General features: G+C 36.7%; 1 protein-coding gene across 6 annotated transcripts in view; it reads right to left on the reverse strand.

Annotated features, from left to right (window-relative positions):
* Positions 1–25,092, reverse strand: part of ncam2 (neural cell adhesion molecule 2) — a 398,045-nt gene that overhangs the window by 126,188 nt on the left and 246,765 nt on the right. For all 6 annotated transcript variants that reach the window (XM_005167807.5, XM_068223276.2, XM_073911544.1 and 3 more), the window contains 4 exon segments: positions 24,690–24,764; positions 14,552–14,758; positions 2,238–2,381; positions 1,690–1,824 (listed from right to left, as the gene is read on the reverse strand). In XM_005167807.5, the coding sequence (XP_005167864.1) occupies positions 1,690–1,824; positions 2,238–2,381; positions 14,552–14,758; positions 24,690–24,764 (561 nt within the window).

Raw genomic sequence — 25,092 nt, forward strand, 5'->3', positions numbered from 1 at the left:
AGCAAATAAACAACTGTAAATATTATCCCGCTTGCTTTTTGAGCATCGTCAAGTTAGTCGTTAAATGCCTATGATTGGTCACATGCTCAACAGAAAGGGCTGCGATTGACTCTATCGTGCTGACTTTAAACGGATGCTACGATCACAGCTAATCCATGATAGAAACAGTGGAGAAAACTTGCTCTGCAGACACGCTTGTGTCTGGATCCACAAGAACTGCAATGAGAGTAGAGAAAACGTCACGCCAGCAGGTCAAAGGGGCCACAGTGAGAGAGAAATGGCGTTTATTTTCGTTTTCTCTACAGCAGTGATTAGGCTTCTGCCGTAACTTCAGTGTCAATGAAAGACTGCCCAGCAAACACGCAGTGACTTGGGCAGAGACACTGCATTTTAATTACTAGTGCACACCTCCTAAGCCATAGTATTCTACCACAACATAGCACATAGATAAAAGATGTCAGTACGTAATAACCGTTTAGAATCTATAACTGAACTGATATTAAATTGTCTCCATCTGCATCGCGGTTCACAGAAAAAAACAATTAATTTTGACACCTTTACTGATCAGACTAATTAAGTCCTTTAGGCTTGTTGAAATGTACAGGTAAATGTGTTGAAGCAGACTTGGAACTAAACTGTGCAGGGCTGCGGCCCTCCAGGATCTGAGTTTGACACCTCTGGTCTACAGCATGTCAGACACATATAGCTCTAGAGACTTCCTCAATATACAGAATCTGTTCACACTCGATGACAGCAATGATGGTGTTGATTGAACTTGAGTCTAAGATTGATGAAAGAAATACAATCAACCTATCAACATCACCATTAACATGTGTTTCAATTAAGAGTAAGAATGTGGAGAGGGCATGTTTCAAAAATGCCACCAACATGATATTGCGGCAAAAACAGCATTTCCACAAACAAATGTATCACAACTGCTGTGATTAAAGTGAAATTAGAAAGAAGTCCATGAAATTGGAGTATTAGATTTAGATTTTTAGACATTTAGACATTGAGATTAATAACCAATCACATATCTCTCTTTTGAGCTTATGGTCAATCAGATGTGATTAAACTAGTCACTGTCGAAGATTTTTGTTGACTGTAACACCCGATACACATGGGGCTTCAGTGTCGACACTTGGCAGAGGACATGTCTGAAATTAGGGCTGAAAGATCATCATTGCAGAATCAGCCAATAAAATCAGTCAGTAAGCGGCTACTGTTTGAGCTGGGGTATTTGTATTAAGCAATCTAATTGGCTGACGCTTCAATTGGTGCTTGAAAAGTTGAGTAATTCCTAACTTCTACAGCAAGCAACAGCACTAAAGCGGTGCCAACAGATCCACAATTCAGTCAGACAACGCTTGACGTCACCCATTCAAAGTGAATGGGAAACATTGACGTTGATGCCCTGTGTGAATGGGGTGTCAGAAACTCTTTTAACAGATTCATTGATTATAAAATAAATTAACACACACCGTTATTACACAATAATTGTTGTGTAGTGTAATTTGATCTTTAAGGCACAGTTTGTTACCCAGCAAACGGAAGGTAATAATTCAAAAAAAGCATTATAGTGTCACTTTAAAACTGGCTCATAATGCATCCATTAAACTAACAGATCTCAAAAAGACTACTGGACGCTGCTGCATTTTTGAGGTGAAAATCACAGCTTTCCAAACTCACCGTTAACCACCAGGATAATGTTCCGGAAGTCAATTTCTCCCCTGGCTTCGACTCTGGCCTCGCAGCGATACACTCCTTCATCTGCTTTAGTCACTTTCTGCACTTGCAGATTGTTGTTTTGTAGGAGCTCAAACTCTGGAGAACAAAATATTTGATGGCGTTAATGACGGGCTAATTTAGCATTCAATAGGGCTATATTTAAAACTGGCTGAAATCACATTTACATGAAGCACATGCATTTTTTAATCAACACGCTTGTTAGCGCTTGTCAACACTGAGTTGGAAAAAGGGAATAACATTTTGAAAGTCTTACAGTGAAATGAGGCCATACATTATTCATAATGTGACAATGATTTTATCATGCATTCCCTTTTTTGTATTTTTGCTGGTCATTTTCTCTCTCTGCAGTCCTCTACAGAGAAGCTTGAAGTCTACATTAATTTTCAAGCATTCAAGTATTAATTGACAATGATATCTCACTTATTTAGCAATGCCGCAAAGGTCTTTTTTTAGCCAGAGAAAATAGGTCAATATGGCAGATTACTTACTCTCAGTGTCTTCAGTGATCTCAATGTTGTTGTAAAACCAGGAGACCACAGGCACAGGGGAACTGGTGACATCACAGACCACTTCAGCCACCTCACCCTGCCGAAACTCCTGAGGAGACCTCACATCTCTGAACGTCAGCTTCTCTGAGGGGCAGAGAGAAGAAATAGTAAAAATGATTACATTGTTGGAAAATAACATTTATTTATTTGACATGGACAACACAATTACACTGGACAACCAAATAAACTTGTTTAAGTGTTTTAGCAGGCGAAGCAGTGGCGCAGTAGGTAGTGCTGTCGCCTCACAGCAAGAAGGTCCCTGGGTCGCTGGTTCGAGCCGCTGCTCAGTTGGCGTTTCTGTGTGGAGTTTGCATGTTCTCCCTGCGTTCACATGGGTTTCCTCCGGTTTCTCCGGTTTCCCCCACAGTCCAAAGACATGCGGTACAGGTGAATTGGGTAGGCTAAATTGTCCGTAGTGTGTGAGTGTGTGAATGTGTTTGTGGATGTTTTCCAGAGATGGGTTGCGGCTGGAAGGGCATCCGCTGCATAAAAACTTGCTGGATAAGTTGGCGGTTCATTCCGCTGTGGCGACCCCGGATTAATAAGGGGACTAAGCCGACAAGAAAATTAATGGATGAATGAAGTGTTTTAGCAGACTTGCTAATTCTCAACTCCTGCCCACAGGAAACTTGACGAAATTAAAATAAAATACATTCATATACACAACAGTATAATTATTTACATAAAATTGCTGTAAGGCCAAAGCAAAGGCAGCATGATCCAACAAACTAATAGTGGACTATTTGTGCAAACACTGCTGTTTTGTTTTTAACCACTTTTTATGTACACTACTAAAACATTTATATTACTTTCTGATTTTAGGCTAACAGGTAAATAATTCCACAGTTTGGTTCCCTTAACAGAAATAAAAACAAATTGACTAAAAGAGGTCTTACACTTTGGCGCTAGACAGTCACAGTTGCCTGTGTGGTTTTGTGAAAGGTTTCATGCCTACTGACTAGATCAGAAAACAACATTGGAACATGATTATTATAACATTCATTCATTAGCTTTTTAGCTTAGTCTCTTTTTTAATCAGGCGTTGCCACAGCGGAATGAATCGCCAACTTATCCAGCATATGTTTTACGCAGCGGATGTCCTTCTAGCCTAAACCCATCGCTGGGAAACCACCCATACAGTACACACTCATTTACACACATACACTACAGTCAATTTTGCTTGTTCATTTCACCTATAGTGCATGTGTTTGGACTGTGGGGAAAACCGGAGCACCCAGAGGAAACCTACGAGAACATGGTGAGAATATGCAAACTCCACACAGATACGCCAACTGACCCAGCCGTGACTCGAACCAGTAACCTTCTTGCTGTGAGGCGACAGCACTACCTACTGTGCCACTCCGTCACCATTTTACTCATATTTTAAATTATATTATATGTGTTATTGTATTTAATGTAATTTCTTTTTTTTTACTTCTTTTTAGTAATAATATCTGTTAGGCACCTATAGGGTGTGAGAATAAAACAATTTCGATTCTCTGTACATGTGGTTGAATGAACAATAAAGCTGACTTTGACTTTGAAACATACAAAAATTTTTTTTTAAATTGAATTAACATTTCAAACATTGTTATTATTATTTTTAAGCTTTGAGTTATCTTTCAATAAATAATAAAAATTTATATACACATCTCACTATACCCATCTGACATGGTGTCCTAGCATGTTGTTGTCAAATGAAAGCCTTAAAATGTCCCTGAAAAACTGTATTGTTAAATAATTACACAAATTCTTGTAAGGCAAAGAGGTGGCGCAGTAGCTAGTGCTGTTGCCTCACAGTAAGAAGGTTGCTGGTTCGAGCCTTGGCTGGGTAAGATGGCATGGTCCTAACTAATATGTACTTACACAGGAATTAATAGTTTGTTACAATATACTTATTGTGTAATGCATGTATTTACTCTGTACTTATGCTTGATTGAATACCTGTATGTAATTACATCTTTAATTAACTTTTGTAATAACATTTGTAAAAACACTGTTGACCATCCCTTACACCTTAACCCACCCTTAAACCTACCCATACCACCAAACCTGTCCATAACCCAACCTCTATCCCAACTCAAAAGCACCACAAGTGTTCTCAAATACATTATAAACACAGTAAGTACATTGTATTTATTTTTTTTTTATGTAAGTGCATAGTTGTTAAGGACACTTAATATAAAGTGGGATCGTTGGCATTTCTGTGTGGAGTTTGCATATTCTCCCCACATTCACTTGGGTTTCCTTCAGGTGCTCCGGTTTCCTCCACAGTCCAAAGACAGGCGGTACAGGTGAATTGGGTAAGCTAAATTGTCCGTAGTGTATAAACGTGAATGATTGTGTATGGATGTTTACCAGTGATGGGTTGCAGCTGGAGGGGTATCCGCTGTGTAAAACATATGTTGGATAAGTTGGTGGTTAATTCCACTGTGGCGACTCTAAATTAATAAAGGGACTAAGCTGAAAAGAAAATTAATGAATTCTTGTATTTGTTTATAAATATTTATATGTACACTGCATTATGTTTTATCATAGAGGTTGTAAGTTTGACTTTTTTAATCTAAATTTATCCAAACTCCATCCAAACTTTATCCAAAAGTGATGCAATGTGATATATAAGTGATTTTAAATCTACTTTGTTACATTTGCTTTTTCAATTAAATTTACATTTCTCCTCGATAAGAAAAATTTAAAAGAAATCAAACAAGCATAACCTATAAATTTAAGCTGCTAATTAGGATTAATCTCTATGACATGTGGAAGCTGTACAGATTTCATTTGTAAGCAGCAGGAAGATGAAAGAAACGGCATGAAGGCTTTAGATTTCTAGATCAGCCCCTCAGTGAGGAAAACCAAAAGAAAAATCAACGGAAAACAAGTTAGGTGTCAACATCTATATCTGCTTGTCATAAATCAGGTGTGCTTCAGCGTCGTCTCTTATTATTCACTATTCGCAGCTACTTTCTGCTGCACCAAAACCACATTGTATTTGTGTGGGAAGCCGGTGTAAACAGCTGCTACACCGCAGTATAAGAAAATGCGTCTTCAGAGAGCTGAAAGAAGCAGCACATCCTCATCAGCACAGCAGCTCTGCGTATTGATCTGTGAGTCATGTCTGTTTACACACGGCTCCCACTGCTCTAAATACAACTTCTAATGGAACATAGGCAAATGCCAAACCTGCTACAAAGTTAGAGATGCAAGCTTGTGAAACAGCTCCTAGAAGTTTAGCAAAATCCACTAATTATACACACTGAGGATTAAAATTTCATTCCCATACATTAAAAAAGAAAGAAAATTGGGTGAACATTTCATGCAGCATTTTTTACCCCAGTGCATCAAGACTTTGAAGCCGCTTGCTTTAAAGAGAGACATTTCCACACCTTTCCCTTTCTTCTTCACTTTGTCAGTGTCTGTCATGTCTCTTTTCCGCGTTTTGTTCTTTATTTCGTTTCATCTGCTATATATCATTTCATCAAGATCTTAATAATGCAGGGCTGATTTTAAACATAAAATTCATTCTGTGATAATGTTTTTATCCTCATGATTCCTTTTTTATTTTAATTTGAACAATTTCTTGGGAACAAACAGTAAGTATACAGTAAGAACAGATTTTGAACTACTGTAGATGAGCAAGTTGCTCTTTTTTGTGCTTTTACAGTGAATGAGAATCAACTTAAAGCATCAAAAGGAATGACAAAACATCATAAAAATATGAAACGATTCTCCGTCCTGACCCTGATTTGTGCGTTATATTCAGAGTCTTTTGAAGTCATATCGTATCTCTGTGTGATGAAAAAAACGGAACCGAAGTCGTTGCTCAGTTAAATCACAGCTTGCCGAAATGCATTCTCTGAATTTGGGACTGAGTCAGTTTTTTAAGTTTATAAGATTCCTTCAACACCAGCAGTCAAAATTGTACCTAATAATAATAATATGCATGATTCAGTTGAGTTAAGTTAAAGTAATTAATAAATCAGAATTAAAATCAAAGAGCATATTCATACTTATGCAGCCTTAATGAATTTAAAAAGTAATACCATTGTCATCTCTATAACACTCTTTGTGTTGGGTAGGTTACTTTAAAAAAAAGTAATCAATTACAAATTACTGACTACTACTCAAAAGATGTAATCTGATTAAATTTCTGATTACTTAATGTAAAAATTAATCAGATTACTAATTACTTTACATTGAAGTTACTTTTAAAACATATAAAATATACTTATACATATAAATATACTAAATAAATTGCAGCTCTTTCAGTAATTCAATATTCACTGAGGAACATTACAATGGGTTGGCCACAGCAGATTGACATATTCAAAAGACTTAAAGCGTTTGCCCAAAACTTATAATTTTCTTATCATTCACTTGTTCCAAACTTATGTGTCTTTTTTGTTTATTAAACATAAAAGAAGACATGGAGAAAGCTGGATACCTGTAACCATTGACATCCATAGTTGGAAAAAGTGCTGCAGTGTTTGGGTGTTCTGTGTTAGTCTGAGGTAACTAGTCTACCTAAATGTTTATATTCCAATGTATAAAGCTGATCAGTCAGTTCTTGTCAAGTGACTAGCGGTTTTCAACTACTGTAGGTGCACCTGGAAATTATGTGTGCGCGCAATATGCGCTCCCAACGCTCAACGAAATCAACGTTTTGTCTGTATATTCTTATGAAGAAGCAAGCACTTGCATCAGCACTCTCAAAGCACTTCAGTTCACGTTCTCCAGCAATTTAAAAGTGCATGCTTATTAACTGACTTTGCAGCAGAAAAAAGTATTTTGTCTTCTAAAAACTATAATTATAAGGTAAGTAACGCAATTTCATTGACTTTAGTAACTGTAATCAAATTACACAAATTTAAAATGTAATTCGTTACATTTCTGCAATCCTAAAAAATTTTATTACAATACAGTAACGCGTTACACCTAACTCCAAAAACTAAAAAAAATTTAAAAATAATAATTTTTAATACTTTTCCTTAAACTTTAATTGGAAAGCAAGATTATTTTTAACAACCACAGGCAAGCTTCTACTAAATTAATTTTCTTTTTCTCACAGTATACATACTGTCTATTAGATGCACTGAGCGTTTAAATATTTACATTGTAATAAATGAAGAAAAATATACTTTTGCAATATAAACTGACAGAGATCCAGTTATTGGAGTCTGTATGTAAAAGGTATAGTTCACCGCAAAATGAAAATTATGTTTACTCTAATTCAATTACTCATTCTCATTATCTTCCAATCCCCTGACATCTTCACCCTCAAATTAAGGTATTTCAGATGAAATCGAAGAGCTCTCTCATCCTCCATTGTAAGCAATGGTCCTGAGATGTTCAACTTTAATAATTCAAAACTTCAGGAACAATTTTGTGTGCCTAAAAAAGAAGTAAAATGACTTTGTTTGCCAATATCTCCAATCTTTGTCAGGACAAGGTGGGCATTTACTACAGGCATTTACTATTGCCATTTTAGTCAGCAGTGCAACATGCAAGCATCATATTGCCCTTGCACCCTTAAGGCTGATTTATACTTCTGCATGCATTTATACTACTGCATGCTGTCAATGATGATCAGGGAGGATGAAGGGCATTGAATCAGCTACTTCAGTGTCACCAATCAATCCACAATAATTTAGTGGCTACATTTTATTTATTTATTCATTGAAATATTGTAAATTTATGTAAGTACATTTAAATTAATAATATCAACAGCAAAATAATAGTGGGGTGGCTACAGGGAACCCAGAGTTTACACAGTGGCACCCGCTACTCAGCGTGGCTAACATTAAACCGCACTTCTCAAGAAATGTAACTACAGGTCATAATGAGTAGCGCAAGCTCAGTGATTAGTCAGCTTGGTAGCTGTGACCAATGTGGGCGGGACCGAAAGCCTTGCGATCCAATTAGAGCGAGTGTTAACAAGTGTCAAGTCCCCTGCAGTAGCACTAGATGGAAACTGTTGTTTTGTGTTTATCTTATGATTAATGTTGTTTGGCATCTGCCAATTCCTGCCTCTGAACGAATGAGTTTTAGATACTTAAAGTAGTGTTCAGAAAAAAAAAACTAAACATAAAAACCTACTGCCAGCTAGTGCTTCGGAAATATTACTGCAAAACAACACAAACAGCATGCAGAATTATAAATGCACGACTACATGCAAGGCAGGCACCTTGGGTCAAGCCAATCACTTGAAGCAGAAGTATAAATCAGCCTTTATCTCATGCAGAACCTTAAGGTGACATTATTCTTGTATTATTACAGTAAAACCCCTAAAGTCACAAAGAAACATTTGGTTTCCTATCTAAACTTCTGGATCATTGCTGTACTGTACTGTACTGTACTGTATGGACAATGAGAGAGCTCAAGGATTTCAAATAAAATATCTAAAATATCTATTTGTGTTTCAAAGATGAATGAAAGTCTTGAGGTCTTGAAGATGAGTAATTCATCACATAATTTTCCCTTTTGGGTGAACGGACCCTCATTCTCCTTCTTGAATATAGAATCAAATAGTAGGACTTCAAAAGAGTTGGTATATATTGCACAAGTCAAACGAACAAGTCTTTCAACATTTTTTCAAACAGCTTTTTGTTGACTTGAAAAGCTTTGTATCCCAATTGATTAGAAGTGCACAGTGTCATGATTTGTGAGCTGCAAAACCAGTCCTTTTAACAATAAATCAACAAAGAAGCCCACAAGAGATCACTGAAACAGCGCAGCACAAAACACACTGTAGTGAACCACCAAAGAAGTGAACAAACAGACTAACAAAACAGAACAAAACCAACAAGCAACACATGGAATCTACAATCTGTAAAACTTCTCCTTTTCATTCCAGAGAAGAAAGTTCTGAACTATTCCTTTAATGCAACAATGTAAGACGCATTCAATTTAGCTGTGACCACAACACAGCTATTCTCCCTTCCTTAGTGAAATGCTTTTTCTATCCCTGTTGCTTTTTCCCCCTCATTGAAGCTGCTTTGCTCCGTGTCGTCTGCCGGCAGCTGTCTCGTTGTTGGGGAATTACATTTAGCTTTACATCAACAGATTTGTCAAACATCTTCAGATGGAACACGTCCATTTTCCCCGGCATTGTGAGGCTCTCTCTTTGAAAGCTTTTGGATGTCCTCTATTCAGATGGAAAATCAAAACAGCTATTTCAATGGCAGCATTTCCAACGGTGGAGGTTTTTTTTGTGCTAACACACATAATGTCCTTTGCAATGTAATGGATTCCTAAATAGTTGTGCCAAGATGTTGTTCCATTGTAATTTGCATCAATATACAGTTCTCTCAAATTGCTTTTATAGCGAGGACATGTAAGAGCATGCATCCTTGTAATATGCTGAATACATTTTAATGTAAATGTATGATAATTCGAGACTTAAAGTTTGCATCAGGTCTAATCTCCAAAGAGGACAGATGGAGGGGAACATCTTGAGGTGCATTTTCTTTGTATCGATTTCAACCATGAGTGAAACTGAAATGATTTCTGTCATTTCAGACAAAACAAACTTCTGAGGAAACACTTGAGTGTACCATAGATGACAGCTCATTTCAAGACATTTCAACACCTTCAGAGATCATACAGATGTGTGTGTGTGTGTGTGGGGGGGGGGGGGGGGGGGGGGGGGGTGGGGGGGGTGAAGGAGAGACAGATTTAATATTTTTTCTGTTCTTAATGTCATGAGAAGGAATACGGTCAAGAACCATAAAAATGGAGCACCATACTGGTCTTGAGTCTCACAAAGGAGTGTGGAAGGATAAAAAGATGAGTGATGACAGAGGAAGAGAAGAGGGCAGAGTCTAGGAGACTTCATGTATGTTTTTGGATTCCGTTTAGGCAGTAGCTGTCCCTGAGGGGCTACCCCCACCCATTTTGTTTAATCTGAAAAAGTGTCCTAGACCAGGTCCTTTCTTATCTTCCTCTGTTGTCAGTCCTCCGATTATGCTTCCGGAGCTCCTCTTCAAAGTCTGCTAATGGCAAGTCTGAAATTAAATGAAGTTCCTAACGTAAGTTTGGGAGGAGCCTGATCGGTCAGGTGGGTAAGTAACACAGATATTTTTATCTCCGCATAGTAAGAAAATCTCTAGCCTCACATGGGACTCAAGACCTGTGTGGCATACAGGTGACAATAATTAGCATTCAAGCCACTGACCTAACTCCAATTTCATGGCTTTCAACCTGTCCCCACTGCATTTCCTCAAAATTCTACACACAATAGCCCATAATGAAAATTTATTTATTTATTTATTTATTTTTTTATTGTTGCAAATGTATTAAATAAAAAAAACCTGAAAAATCATATGTACATAGGTATTCACAGTCTTTGCTCAATATTTTATTTGATGCACCTTTGGCAGCAATTACAGCCTCAAGTCTTTTTGAATATAATGTCACAAGTTTGGCACACCTACCTTTGGGCTTTTTTGCAAGCTCTATCAGGTTGGATAGGAAGTGACGGTGTACAGCCGATTTCAGATCTCTCTAGAGATGTTCAATAGGATTTAGGTCTGGGCTCTGGCTGGGCCACTAAAGGACATTCACCGAGTTGTTGTGAAGCCACTCCATTGATATTATGGCAGTGTGCTTTTGGTCATTGTCCTGCTAAACCGTCACCCCAATCTGAGGTCAAGAGCACTCTGAAGCAAATTTTTATTCAGGATGTCTTTGTACATTGCTGCATTCATCTTTCCCTCTATCCTGACTAATTCTCCAGTTCATGCTGCCACCACCATGCTTTCACATGCTTCACTGTAGGGATGGTATTAGCCTAGTGATGAGCGGTGCCTGGTTTTCCCCTAACGTAATGCCTGGCATTGACTCGAAATAATTAAAATTTAGTCTCATCAGACAAGAGAATTTTGTTTCTTATGGTCTGAAAGTCCCAGATGCTTTTTGGCAAATTCCAGGCAGGGAGTAGCTTCTGTCTGGCCACTCTACCATACAGGCCTGATTGGTGGATTGCTGCACAGATGGCTGTCCTTTTTTAAGGTTCTCCTCTCTCCACAGAAGAACGATGGAGCTCAGACAAAGTGACCATCGGGTTATTGATCACCTCCATAAAGCACTTCTCCTCCGATCACTCAGCTTAGATAGCCGGCCTCTAGTGTCCTGGTGGTTCCATACATCTTCCACTTGCGGATGATGGAGGCCACTGTGCTTATTAGAACTTTCAGAGCAGCAGAATTTTTTCTGTAGCCTTCTGTAACCTTTGTCTTCATGCTTGGTTTGTGCTTTGACATGCACTGTCAACCCTGAGACCTTATATAGACAGGTGTATACCTTTTCAAATCATGTCCAATCAACAGAATTTACCACAGGTGAACTCCAATTAAGCTGCTGAAACATCTCAAGCATGATCAGTGGAAACAGAATGTACCTGAGCTCAATTTAGAGCTTCACGACACAGGCTGTGAATACTTCTCTACATGTGATATTTCAGTTTTTATAAATTCATAACAATTAAAAAAAAATACTTTTTTCACATTGTCATTATGGGGTATTGTGTGTAATTTTAAAGGAAATTAATGAATTTAATCCATTTTGGCATAAGACTGTAATATAAAAAAAATTGGAAAAAGTGAAGCGCTTTGAATACTTTCCGGATGCACTGTATAGGTATGGGTTAAAATAACAATCTTTAAATAGCTTTATTCCATTCTATGATTCCATTTCTTCTAAATATCTAATAAAAATTTTAACTTATTTTTGCTAGTAAAATTGTCAGAATAACAATTGTTCTCATTTGTTAGGATTAAAATATCTGGGTAAAATCAGCAAATAATGCTTTTTTTAAACTCAACCGAAGATAAAACATTAGTATTATGTTGTCTAAAAATTAATACAGACACGTCGGAAACCCTAGCAATTATTTTTTAGATATTTTATGTCTCCTATAAGTTTGAAGAGTAAAACTGAAATTACATTTTACTCAAACACATTACTATAAATCATAAATCCAGATAAACTAAGATTTTTCAGGTGCTGTAGGTTATCTGAAACGCAAATCAAACTGTCATAACTGTATTTGCCCTCATAAAAAACTATTCTCTGCTGATTTATAAACCAGAGCGAAAGAGACAATTATCTCTGCATCTCCCAGCACAGATGTGAGTGTGTGGGTTCTGACAGTGATAGGACTTTGAGAGGGACAGCATCCCCACTGCTCAGAGACCACCAGCGTGCCAGGAAGCCTTGAATCCCCTGGGTGGATTTTGTGTCTCGAGTGCCATGAACAGGAGGGAGAAAAGCTGCTTGCCTTTCATGCAGAAGAGCCCCACAGTGCCAAATCTCAGGTGATTTGCAATCCATATTTCGAAAGTACTATAACTGGTTGTGTCACCAAACGCAAGCAGTATGGATCTAAACACTGGAAGGTTCATGTGAAAAGATATATTGTGCTCTGGTGCTCACAGAGGCAATGCTGAGTGCTATTTGCTGACCTCATTTTTGTCCTGACTCTGTTTATGTATAGCACCCAAATACAGTTCAAAACTTTGAGGTCAGTAAGCATTTTTAGTAACAATTAACAATATGAGTATTAAACATTATACAGTATGTATCATTTCTGCAGTATGTATAACAATGTGTCAAGATGATAAGATGTGTTACTGTTTGGATCATGAAGAACTAAACCATTCGTTATGTAATGTATTGTAATGTGTATTTATATAACGCATTTATCGTGTATGGCCATAAACCCAAAATACTTCACAATCATGAAGGGGGTCTCTCCACACCACCACTAGTGTGCAGCATCCACTTGGATGATGCGACGGCAGCCACAGGACAACACACCAGTGCGCTCACCACACACCAGTGGAGTGGAAAGACAGTGATATAGCCAATTCGGTGGATGGGGATGATTGAGAGGGCATTATGGGTAAGAGCCGATAGAGCTAGGCTGCGTCTGAAACAGCCTACTACTCAGTAGGTACTGGATTTGAATTTAAACGTACTACTCGGCTGTTAGAAAAGTACGTTCTATACAGTATGAATGTGAAAAGTACGAATGAATTTCGGTCGTACTACAGCCACCATTTTGTCATGGTCACGTGACCTACTTTCGTCAGTTGCTTCGCTTTACTCTTGTTCATGAATTTGCTTGCGGGGTATCATGGGATAGCGCAGCATGCATGGGATGCACACTCCAGAATCTTGCCGGAAGTAGTAAGTCATCTGGGTACTTCTCCCATACTGATTTTCGAATTCTATGAATTCAGACATACTGTACTACTCGGCTCACATACTGATTTTAGCGTACTATATGGTGTGGAAGTATGCGGTTTCGGACGCAGCCATAGTTTGGTCAAGACACCGGGCTAAACCCCTGCTCTTTACAAGAAGTGCCATGGGATTTCTAATGACCACAGAGAGTCAGTGACTTCAGTTTAACATCTCATCCAAAAGACAGCGCCCACCGACAGTATAGTGTCCCCTTTACTTTACTGGGGCATTAGGACCTGCAGGCTGACCAGGCTCGGCACTGTTTAGCTTTAATGAGTAGTGTTGGGCGGCAGGATGATCAGGCTGTGGAGATTAATGATTAATACATTAACAACTGATAATGACTCTATCTGACTAACAGATTAAGTTATATTCTGTATGAACTATTTTCAGTATTAGGATAGTATTAACACTGCAAATTAATGGCTAGCCACAGTTGGTCAAAGACATTTTTTTTAAACTTCCGGGCTTTTTTAATCAATCATTTGCTGATGATTTGCAAATATATCATGTTATGAGCTCATTTGTTTTTAAAATTACAACATTTATTTTTATGATATAACAATTTAGCAGAATTGAAGTCTAGTATTTATTTAAATATATTGATTGCATATATGCTACCATTTCTATGTGTATATATTAAAAGCAGTTTGAGGTTAATATATATACAGTGTATATATATATATATATATATATATATATATATATATATATATATATATATATATTTTTTTTTTTTTTTTTTTGTTTGTTACAAATAAAGTATGTAAATAAAACACAAAATAATTTGATAAATTAGGATAACACAATTTTTGGTTGAGATTTTATTGCACTGCATTTAGATTGCTCATTGCAACCTATTTATTTATTATTTTGGTAACACGTTAGTTTAAGTAACAATTTACACCATTTAGGCTACTACTTATTATTCAGACTTATTCAGACTTATTACCTGAAAAAAAAAGTAACTTGAATAATAACAGATTTGTCTGTGTGTTTTGGATACTCACGATAGATCTCGAGCACCACAGTGGCCTCCTGTGTCTCTCCCTGTGCATCGGTGGCCTGGCACCGGTAGATGCCAGCGTCTTCTATTTTGGCATTGTAAAGGGTGAGTCTGGAACGAATACCTTCATTGTGCAAGGCCACCCGTGGAGACGCGACCATCCGCTCCCCCTGCGGGTTAAACCACTCCAATTTCACAGGCTCCCCGATCACTACAAACACAAATACAAAAACATTGACATAGTGAGACATACAAAATGTAGTTCAGATGACTTTAATAAGACCAGGCTTAATGTTTTCTTTCACTAAATCATGAGCAAAGTAAGACTTTGAAGGTTACAGTTATTAAAAAGGGCAAATCAGTGCAAGATCACTATACAATAAATGCACAGATAGGAGTGAAAGGTTTTAGTAGTGATCTACTGACAATGTGCAAATTCATAATGTCCAATGCAGTGAATAAACCAGAACAAATGAAAAAAGTGATGATGAAAAGGTGCATGAAATGTTCAACACAAGTGCAAAATTGGCTAAGAAATGCATTAAAAATGGTGTGAAATACAAATAAAAACTGTCTGCCCAAAAAACTTTAAGTTAAATAGTCTCATCCCATAACTTTTGCATATTAAAGGGAAACTCCCACTAATGTAAATGCATTATGATCAGTAACATAAATCCCTGTGTCCATGGATATTTGTCACTAATATTTGATTATGTGGATTTAGTGATTTATCAGAGATCACACTAAACCTGTCCCTACATTATAATAATAAATACATTCAAATTTTTAAGCTTACAGAGCACAGTGCAATTTTTTCTCTGAGCTGCATTTAGGGGCATGCATAAAATAAATCACTTATTTCTTAAATCACAGTCATTTTCTATTGTATTCACAATGGCAGCTTGAACGAGGCATTAGAAACCTCCAGAGCGTACTTTTGCCATTTATTCAGAATAAACAGTTTCCCTACACAGTCTACAGACAACTTTCCAGAAAATATGTGAACATATTCTTTGCAATATACTGATCCAGTAGTCTGATTTCTCTACTGTGTGCTGTTTGGCTTGATCAGTTTTCTATTGATAAAATATTCCTGTATGCTGATATCTTTCCAGTAAATCTATGTAATCGCTGCTTTGATTTTTAATCATTATTCTGAGAAAAAATGTTTCTTTATTGACAATGTACTGTAGACATAATAATATCCACAGAATCTTTATATTCCACAAAAGGTTCTTTGTTGTTTAACAGTGTGATTCAGAGATTAAAAAGTATCTTTACACAATGTTTGTCCTTTTAAGAACTGTTTACTTAACGGTTCTTTGAGGAATAAAAACATGTTCTTCAATGGCATTAGAGGCTTTTACAGCAGACAGTCATAGAAGCTATAGTAGCAGAACTAAATCTTAGTCAGCAGCTAACTCTCTGCAACTCTCACATGGTCGCCCACTGAAGCTAATCAGGGCTGAGACCACATGGCAAAGCTGCCAGAAGTGGTGTTAGTGAGGCCAGCAGGGGGCACTCAACCTGTGGGTCCTAACACCCCAGTTTAGTGAAGGGTACTCTATGCTGCCAGTGAGTGCCGTCTTTCGGATGAGATGATAAACAAGGTCCTGACTCTCTGTGGTCATTAAAAATCCCAGGATGTCAAAAAAAAGTCATCCTGGCCAAATTTGCCCTCTGGCCTCTGTCCATCATAGCCTCCTAACCATCCCCATTTCATAATTGGCTTCATCACTCCACTCCTGTGTGTGTGGTGTGCAGTCTGGTGCAATATGACTGCCTTTGCATCATTCAGGTGAATGCTGCACACTGGTGGTGGATGAGGAGATTCCTCCATATGTGTAAAGTGTCCAGAAAAGGGCTATATAAATGTAAGGAATTATTAATTTTTTTTTTTTTTCAACAGGGTCAATTTCTTGGTTGCATTTGCAGCATTGGGAACTGGCTAACATCAACAATGTGATCAATTTTATTTATATCGCTATTATTTCCCAAGACTTGTACTCTAAAACAGGGGTTCACAAATTTTTGAGCCTGTGATCTCAAAATAACAATTCCAGTGACTAACGACCTCCGCTATCCTTGGAGGTGATTATAAACATAAACGTTGCACAGAATGGTGCACACACACCAACAGGTTTATATAAACACAAGCATGTTGACAACGCAAAAAAGTGCAACAGTCTAACAATCCCATTCTTTTTTCGTTATTTATTCATCTAAAGAGAGACTGGTGGACACAATGTTTACTGCACAAGATTATTCTTGGTTTAATTTTTTAGACTTGAAGATATGTTCAGTCATGTTTGATTTTTTAACCTTTTCAAAATATGTTTATTTTTAATGTATGTGAGTGCCGTAAATATGTCAAAGTTTACCATGGTGCTGTAAAATCAGTCTGCAGCATCTGACTATTATAATATTATATTGATATAATGTAAACATCCCAGGGGTCACAATCCAAAGAAAAAAATCAAAAGGCTGATGGATTTTTATTTGCATGTTTTTTTATGTAACTAGTAAATAATTTTTTTTTCTATTCTGTAGGTTATGAATAAGGCCAGACAGAATCTGCAGACATATTTTTTTACAAAAATCTATTTTTGTGGATTTATGTGGAATGATTTTAGGAGTTTCACTATATTAACTAAAAACTTAATATATGCAATAAAGAAAATATTACTTTACTAACTGTATTGTAAATAAATCATATGAATATATATATATATATATATATATATATATATATATATATATATATATATATATATATATATATATATATATATATATATATTTTTTTTTTTTAATTAGTCAAAAATATTACTGAAATGAATAAAAAATTTAATAAATATTTACACACATTTACACAAGTAAAATAAATAGACTCAGTAATGAGCTAAAAATCTGTGGAAACATGCGGATTTCTGTGCGTGCAGATTCTGTGTGGGCCTATTTATGAATAAATATAATAGTTTAACCAAGTTTATTAGATTTTTTTTAAATTGCCAAGCAACCCCCCCCCCCCCCCCCTCCCCACATTGTTCCTCGATCACACAGCAGGTCCTGACCCCCACTTTGGGAACCACTGCTCTAAAACACATTTATGAAATTTCATATTTTCATGAATGTCCCAAAACCTGACAAAAGTTACTCAGTTCAGATGAAATTGTTATCATCAATATAGTGAATATTATTGACAAATTAACGTATCAATTGGTCTGCTTTTTTGAGTCCACATTCCTGTCGGGGAATTTAAACATTCCATGTTTAAATTTTTCTAAAACATAAGTCATTCTGCCTCATGCACACTTGTATATAACATGTGCCTGCAATGCCTGAAAATGTTGCATAGTCTTTTCACACAGGATGTTCCCATCCAAAGGGAAACAAATGGACACGTTCCACTGCCATTCCATTCGGTGCTGCTAGTGGTGCAGAACTTTGCCTTTAAGGATATCTCTTAAGCCTCTGGTAGTGGCAAACACTCTCTCTTGTCTCTCAACACACACACATGCACACACAATGCGATAAACAAAAGCCGTCATGTGCTTTGCCCTGCAGAGAACGGCTGGCCGGACCCACATTTGGTACCAAGGTGCTTGGCGCAGTAAATCCTGCTTTTCTGGAAGGTCATAAAAAGCATCAGCATGGTGCAGCACTTCTCCGCTCAAAGCATCAATCAGCTGCACAACGGGGGCCCTTCGGCTGCGCTATGGGGGAGCGTGAGACTGCGGCTCCAGGCAGACGGGCAGACCCGAGGATGCAACCGGGCCCGTGATGCAGCTCTGCCAGGGGAGAGATGCTGAGAGCGGGCAGGGGGTTATCAGTGAAGGAGCAGAGGCTGATCTGAGAGACACAATGGGTTCAAGGAGAGGACAAGGAGGCGTAATCTCAACCCGCTCTGTGGATGTTGGACCACAGAGGAGCTAGGATGGGATATTAGGGGTTTAAGTGCTCAGGACATCACTGGTCATTAAAACAATCATCCTTTTTTATTTTAAGATTCAGTTGTCTTCACTTGTTAATTAAGACTTATGGTAAGGCGTAGTGGTAAAAAAAAATCGGATGGCAGCCAAAAGGTTTGGGCTTTTGGATCAGTGAGCTATCAAGACTGCGCCCTTGAACAAGACACTTAACTCACTTTCACCAGTAATGAGAATACTGTCAGTCACGTTAAGGGATGTGCGAAGTTGGAAAAAAGTTGACTTTTTTTTTTTGTGATCTAAAAAACCCTCAGAAAATTTTACCAAAGAACTTGATATTTTGAATAGACTGAATTTTTCTAGAACCATTGGGTGATCAAGTCCAACAACATATGAAAATAAACGTTGAAAAATTTAAATAAGGATTAAACATTGATTGATGTTTTATATTTAGAGACATGAAAAAAAATAAGATACAGGAAACTTTAAACCTAAACATTAACATTTAACATTAAATTTGATATTTTGAAAGACTGAATGTTTCTAGAACCATTAGGACGATCAAGTCAAACTGTTTATAATAAAAATAATTATATAATATTGAATAATTCAAATGGCATCAAAAAAAAATGTAGATGTTTGCCTGTCATTCTCTGTCTTAACTGTGTCTGTAAACGCACCAATGACTTAATCCTATCGGTGCAAACAGGGTGCACAGAGGTATGCAAATACATATTTTGACAGGCAGGTAGGACAGCTTATTGTAATGTTCAAACTGAAAGTTTTGATTGGACTAACTTGGTCCTACACCTTTCACAACATATTAAAATGCATATAAATACAGCTGAAACACTTTATTTAATGATTATAGCAGTGTATGGACATTAAAAGACTTACAACCACAGCAAAACAATTATTTTTAGAAGACATTTAACCTACATTGAAAAAAAAAATATTTTCTCTTTGTTCAAACTGCTTATTTAAAATGACACAATTCTTGAGACTTTTTTTAGGACAACATAATCATTTTGTGTTCAAACCACTTACATTTGAAAAAACTAGTAAATCAACTCAACACTGGAATCACCAGACTTCTTTTACTTCCAGAATTACCATAGTGGTCATTCATATAAGACACTATATTGTTGCATCAATTTTACAATGAAACAAGTTTCTATTAAGATGTTAATATTAAGATTTAAATGTCTGTCATAAATATTTAATTTAGTCATCAGCCTTAAAATATGATGTTTTTGGTAATACAGCCTATAAATGTATAGTTAGCTACTAATATAGACTAACTGCCAATGTTCGTGCCTCACTTTTTTTATTTCACTTTAACAAGTAGGGAAGAATGCTTTTTTTGTGGCACTGAATATGCTGTTTTCAAAGAAATATCTGCAAGTTATGTTTTTGTTAGCAGGAAGCTGCTAGGCAACAGAGGCACATTTATTTAAAGTCAGAGGGAAAGTAGCAAACACTGAAATGCATACTCATTTTGACAGCTATGGTGGTTCTGGTTAAAAATAATTAGAACTCTTTTATGTTCTGTAATTTAATCAAATAACAATGTTAGGAGGACATATACACATGTTTACTAAAAGTCAGGAAAGTGTCCACATATGTGTGTTTTGATTCCAACAAACTTAAATAGACATTTCCTTTTACAGGCTGACTGTCAATTGTTTACAGATCCTGTGGAAAAACCGTGAAAAGTACAGATACTGTAATATTAATTTATCCTTTTTTTCGTTACAGCCTGAATGACTAACCAATTTATCTTGATCTAAATATCGAATAACTGCATAAATATATATATATATATATATATATATATATATATATATATATATATATATATATATATATATATATATATATATATATATATATATATATATGTATATGTATATATATATATATATATATATATATATATATATATATATATATATATATATATATATATATATATATATATATACTTGTAGCAGTGTGAAATGGCTGTGAAAGACTGATGGTGGGAGGCGTGCGTTACCACTGGGTGCGTGCGAGTGCCTTAGTCCCCCACCAGTGTCGATATACAGCCATATCGCACTGCTACGAGTGTGATATTGCATTTATACAACAGTTTGACGGCATAATTGTGTATATAAAAACAAATTCAAACATGGAGAGTCTCAAAAACCCTTTTGTATGAGGAACTACTTTCTTCCGCATTGGATTCAAATCAAAAGCTGACAGTTGAGCAAGCACCTTTTAAACTTTATATCAGTTGTGTCTGCTTTATGCTGGCTGTATGTGGGCGGAGTAATACACAAAGGGTGAAGAGGCTGTACGGGTGCTGATATTACTTAAATATATCACGGCTATCAGCCAATCAGATTCGAGAACCAGACAGAACTGTTGTATATATATATATATATATATATATATATATATATATATATATATATATATATATATATTAGGGATGTAACGGTATTGTAAATACCGTCATACCGCAATATTAATTTTTTTCGATATTACCGTAGTCGAATGACTCGGTAAAACTATAGGTCTTCTGAGAAAATTTGCTCAGGCGAATGAAGCGAACGGGAGGTACCGGAAACTACAATTCCCATCAGCCCAGGCTTGGCCATAATCCCTTGCGGTCTGTTGTCGCTACAGATCCAGTAATGCGGAAATGGAGTGTGCTGCTAGAAGCGGGGATCAAAAAGAGCTGGAAAACCCTAAAGCGGGTGTTGTCGCCGCGCGCGTACTGAATAGCGGTGTTGTCGCGCGAGTTCTTATCAGCTGTGTTGTCGCGCGCGTACTGAATAGCGGTGTTGTCGCGCGAGTTCTTATCAGCTGTGTTGTCGCGCGCGTTCCAATCAGCTGTGTTGTCGCGCGCGTACTGTAAAGCGGGGACGGAGGGTATGTCGCGTCGCGGGGGCACTTTTGATCATTTTGGAAGGGCACTTTCTATCCAAGACTAAAAAGGGCATGTGCACTGCACAGGTTGAGCCCTATGTGTGCACGTGCCTGCAAGTTGGGGAATACGACTAATAACAGTCATGAGGACTGCAGAAACACAGCACACTGTTCAGATTGATGCAGACATGAGATCTCTATCTCACTCATGGTTTGTCCTCTCAAGTGGGGGAAAGACAATGCACAATGTTACCCACTGCTGTCTACCTGGGCCAAGTCATATCTCTCTTGTCCCAGAAACCTCAGTCCCAAATGAGAGGGTTTTTTTCTGTTGCAGGGGACATTGTAAATACCCAGAGATACCAGCTTTTACCAGATTATATTTATATGATAATTTTCATTTAAACCCATCTCTATCTAAGTGAGTGAGTGATTAAATGTTGAATGTGATGAGTTTTCAACACTACTAAATTGAAACTTAATTTTTTTACATGGTTTAATATTTTTTTGTTATTAAAATTGAAGTTCCTGTTTCAAAGCTTACAGATAGATGACTAATTTGTATGTCATTGACACTTTTGGCACTTTTTTGGAGTATTTTCATAAGTTTTGTTTTTTCCTGTAAATGAATCAATAAACACCGTACCGTGACATTAATACCGAGGTATTACCGTACCGTGAAATTCTGATACCGTTACATCCCTAATATATATATATATATGTATTTAATTCCGCATAGCTTAGAGAGGCCTCATGATGTCAAACAGCTTGTTTACAAACCGGCTTGTTTACGAATAAATTTAAAAAAACACTATGTTATGCTACTTGGCTTTTCTCCTTTATTATCAACAAGTTGATTTATTGCTGCCATATCAGCAGCACAGCACATACATAATTATCCACTTTGTGAAAGAATTTAAAAGCATCAAAGTATATTTTTTCTTCCCCTGGTCCCTAAGGCTACATCCACATACTATTAAATTCAGCATTATTTACAGTGTGCTGTGCCTTTAAGTGCAATAAACTTTTAAAATATTTAAGTGAATTTAACTCATTTAACTTAATTTAACTTCACTATTCAGTTTTTAGTGTGTGGTTTGCCTCAGCTACCTGACCTGCAGGTCTGAAGGGCATGCGTTTGCCCTCCTCACCACCAATTTCTCAGCAGGTGTGCAAATGAGCTGCCGCAGTCTGGCAGGCGTCCAGCAGGGGTCAGCATGCATCACCCTGTTTAAAGCCTGCTGTCAGGTCGAGCCTGGAGCTCAACGCAGCAAAGCCCTGCAACCTGACTACAGCGACTCAACCATGTGGAAAAGAAAAACAACAGCCAACTTCACCGCAAAACCTGCCCGATATAATCTACCCCCGCACACATGGATATCCATACTCATTTCTGCTGCTTGCTGTCCAAGCTCAACCTTGCCTGCAGTGTGCAAGGATAGACAGGCTTATAGGTGCTGTGCTTTACAGACAACACTTGACTGGTTTTGAATGATAAGTAACTTCGAGTAAGAGAATGCTGACGATTTAGTGGTTAGACTACAAACAAAGCTAGTGATCTGTAGGAGGGGGGTCAGATGTTTTGTGGCAAGGACATCTGAACAAGACAATCCTATTTATACAATTTTATTTATATTTATTTAGGCTATGAAGAAAAAGAACCATATATATATATATATATATATATATATATATATATATATATATATTACCGATCCTGTGGAAAAACCGTGAAAAGTACAGATACTGTAATATTAATTTATCCTTTTTTTCGTTACAGCCTGAATGACTAACCAATTTATCTTGATCTAAATATCGAATAACTGCATAAATATATATATATAATATATATATATATATATATATATATATATATATATATATATATATATATATATATATATATATATATATATATATATATATATATATATATTTTTTTTTTTATCTTATTTTTTTTGGTGATCAAGAAAAGAAAATTTTGATACTATTGCTACAGAAACACTTTTTTATGCTTATTTATGAACAGAAAGTCTAAAAATAACTTTTAATTAAACTAAAAATACAAGCCTTAAATAAAGAAATAAAATATTATCTTACACACATTACAATACACACCCAGACACATGCACACGCACACACACACACACACACACTGACACAAGGTAAAGAAAGTAAGTCAAATGAAATAACTATCTGTTAATTAACAATATTTTATGCTTCGTAGGTGTTTTTTGTTTATTTACGGTTGTGAATTGCATTACAGGACCTTGATCTCTGCTCTGTCAAATTTTGCTGTCAAAACGCTTTTATCCAAAGCGACTTACAAATGAGGACAAGGAAGCAATTTACACAACTATAAGAGCAACAATGAATAAGTGCTGTAGGCAAGTTTCAGGTGTGTAAAGTGTAAGAAGAAAAATATTTTTTTTTTTTTTTTTTTTTTTTGTAATACTGTTAGCGGTAGAACCAGAGAGGCAAATACAGATTAGGAAGGGAAGTGTAGACTAAATAGTTACTTTTTTAGTTGTTTATTAAAGACAGCGAGTGACTCTGCTGTTCTGATGCAGTTAGGGAGTTCATTCCACCAACTGGGCAGATTGAATGCGAGAGTTCGGGATTTTCTATTTTTTTATTTTACAACGTGTTCACAAAATGTGAAAATTAGAGTTGCACTGGTCTGAAAAATAGCAACAAATAACGGCTATAGCACATCGTGCGCCTTATTGAGCTGGGTGTGTGATAGGGCCCAAAAATGTTTTTGAAAGAAAGATCAAGGTCACATAACGCAATTCAAATGCATTAATAAACAGTGAAGAAATATAAACAGGAATCCTAAAAAACACACACACACAAAAAATGCTAATTTACTGATATTTTTTATAGTGCAGATGGTTATAAATATATATATAAATTTACTCTATCATTCTTTGTTAATGATATTTAATCAAATAATTATGATCATTGATTTTCCTTGCTTAATATTCAATATTTTAGGCTAGCGTGGTAAATCTAAAAGCCATTAATAACACATCTGGAAAAAAAATTACAGGCAACCCTGAAGATCCCTATGCCAATCTGAAAAACAATCGATATTAAAAAACCAGCAGCCAGTCAAAGAAAAAAAAAAATTCAAACATGCGCACACACACGCACACTGTCCAGGTCATAAAGAAAGCCTTTAGTCTTCGCACTCAATATTGCTTACGACAGTTCAACCTAAATAAATGACTCCTCGACTCAGCACTACTTAAATTGTGTGCGTTCATGCATCTCTCTCATATTCATCAGAGATCTGACCTGTGCATGTGAAAAACTTGGACTCCCCGACACTCAGCTCCACCTTTTTCAGCGAGATTGACACCTGGAGGGCACCTGGAAAACAAAGGAAACAGAAACAGGCAAAGATGAGAGAGCGCTGGCAATCAGAAATTCAGCACATGAACTGCAGGTACAACAAGAGTGCTTCACATGTTCCTGCCACAGAAATCACACCAAACCACAGGCGGCACAAAAAACTGTCTTTGCAAGCGGGAGAGATGAGAGGGTACAGGGAGACTTCTATAAGCCCCCTCCCAATCACTTCAATCAGGCTATAGCCAGACTGGAACATCCAGCACCTGGTAGAAAAAAACGGAGGAAGAGAAAAGGACACAAGACAGACAAAGCTTTGATCTGGCTTTTCTTTTCTTTTCATATTTCT

This window comes from Danio rerio, chromosome 9 (assembly GCF_049306965.1).
Source record: "Danio rerio strain Tuebingen ecotype United States chromosome 9, GRCz12tu, whole genome shotgun sequence".
NCBI classification, from domain to species: Eukaryota; Metazoa; Chordata; class Actinopteri; order Cypriniformes; family Danionidae; genus Danio; species Danio rerio.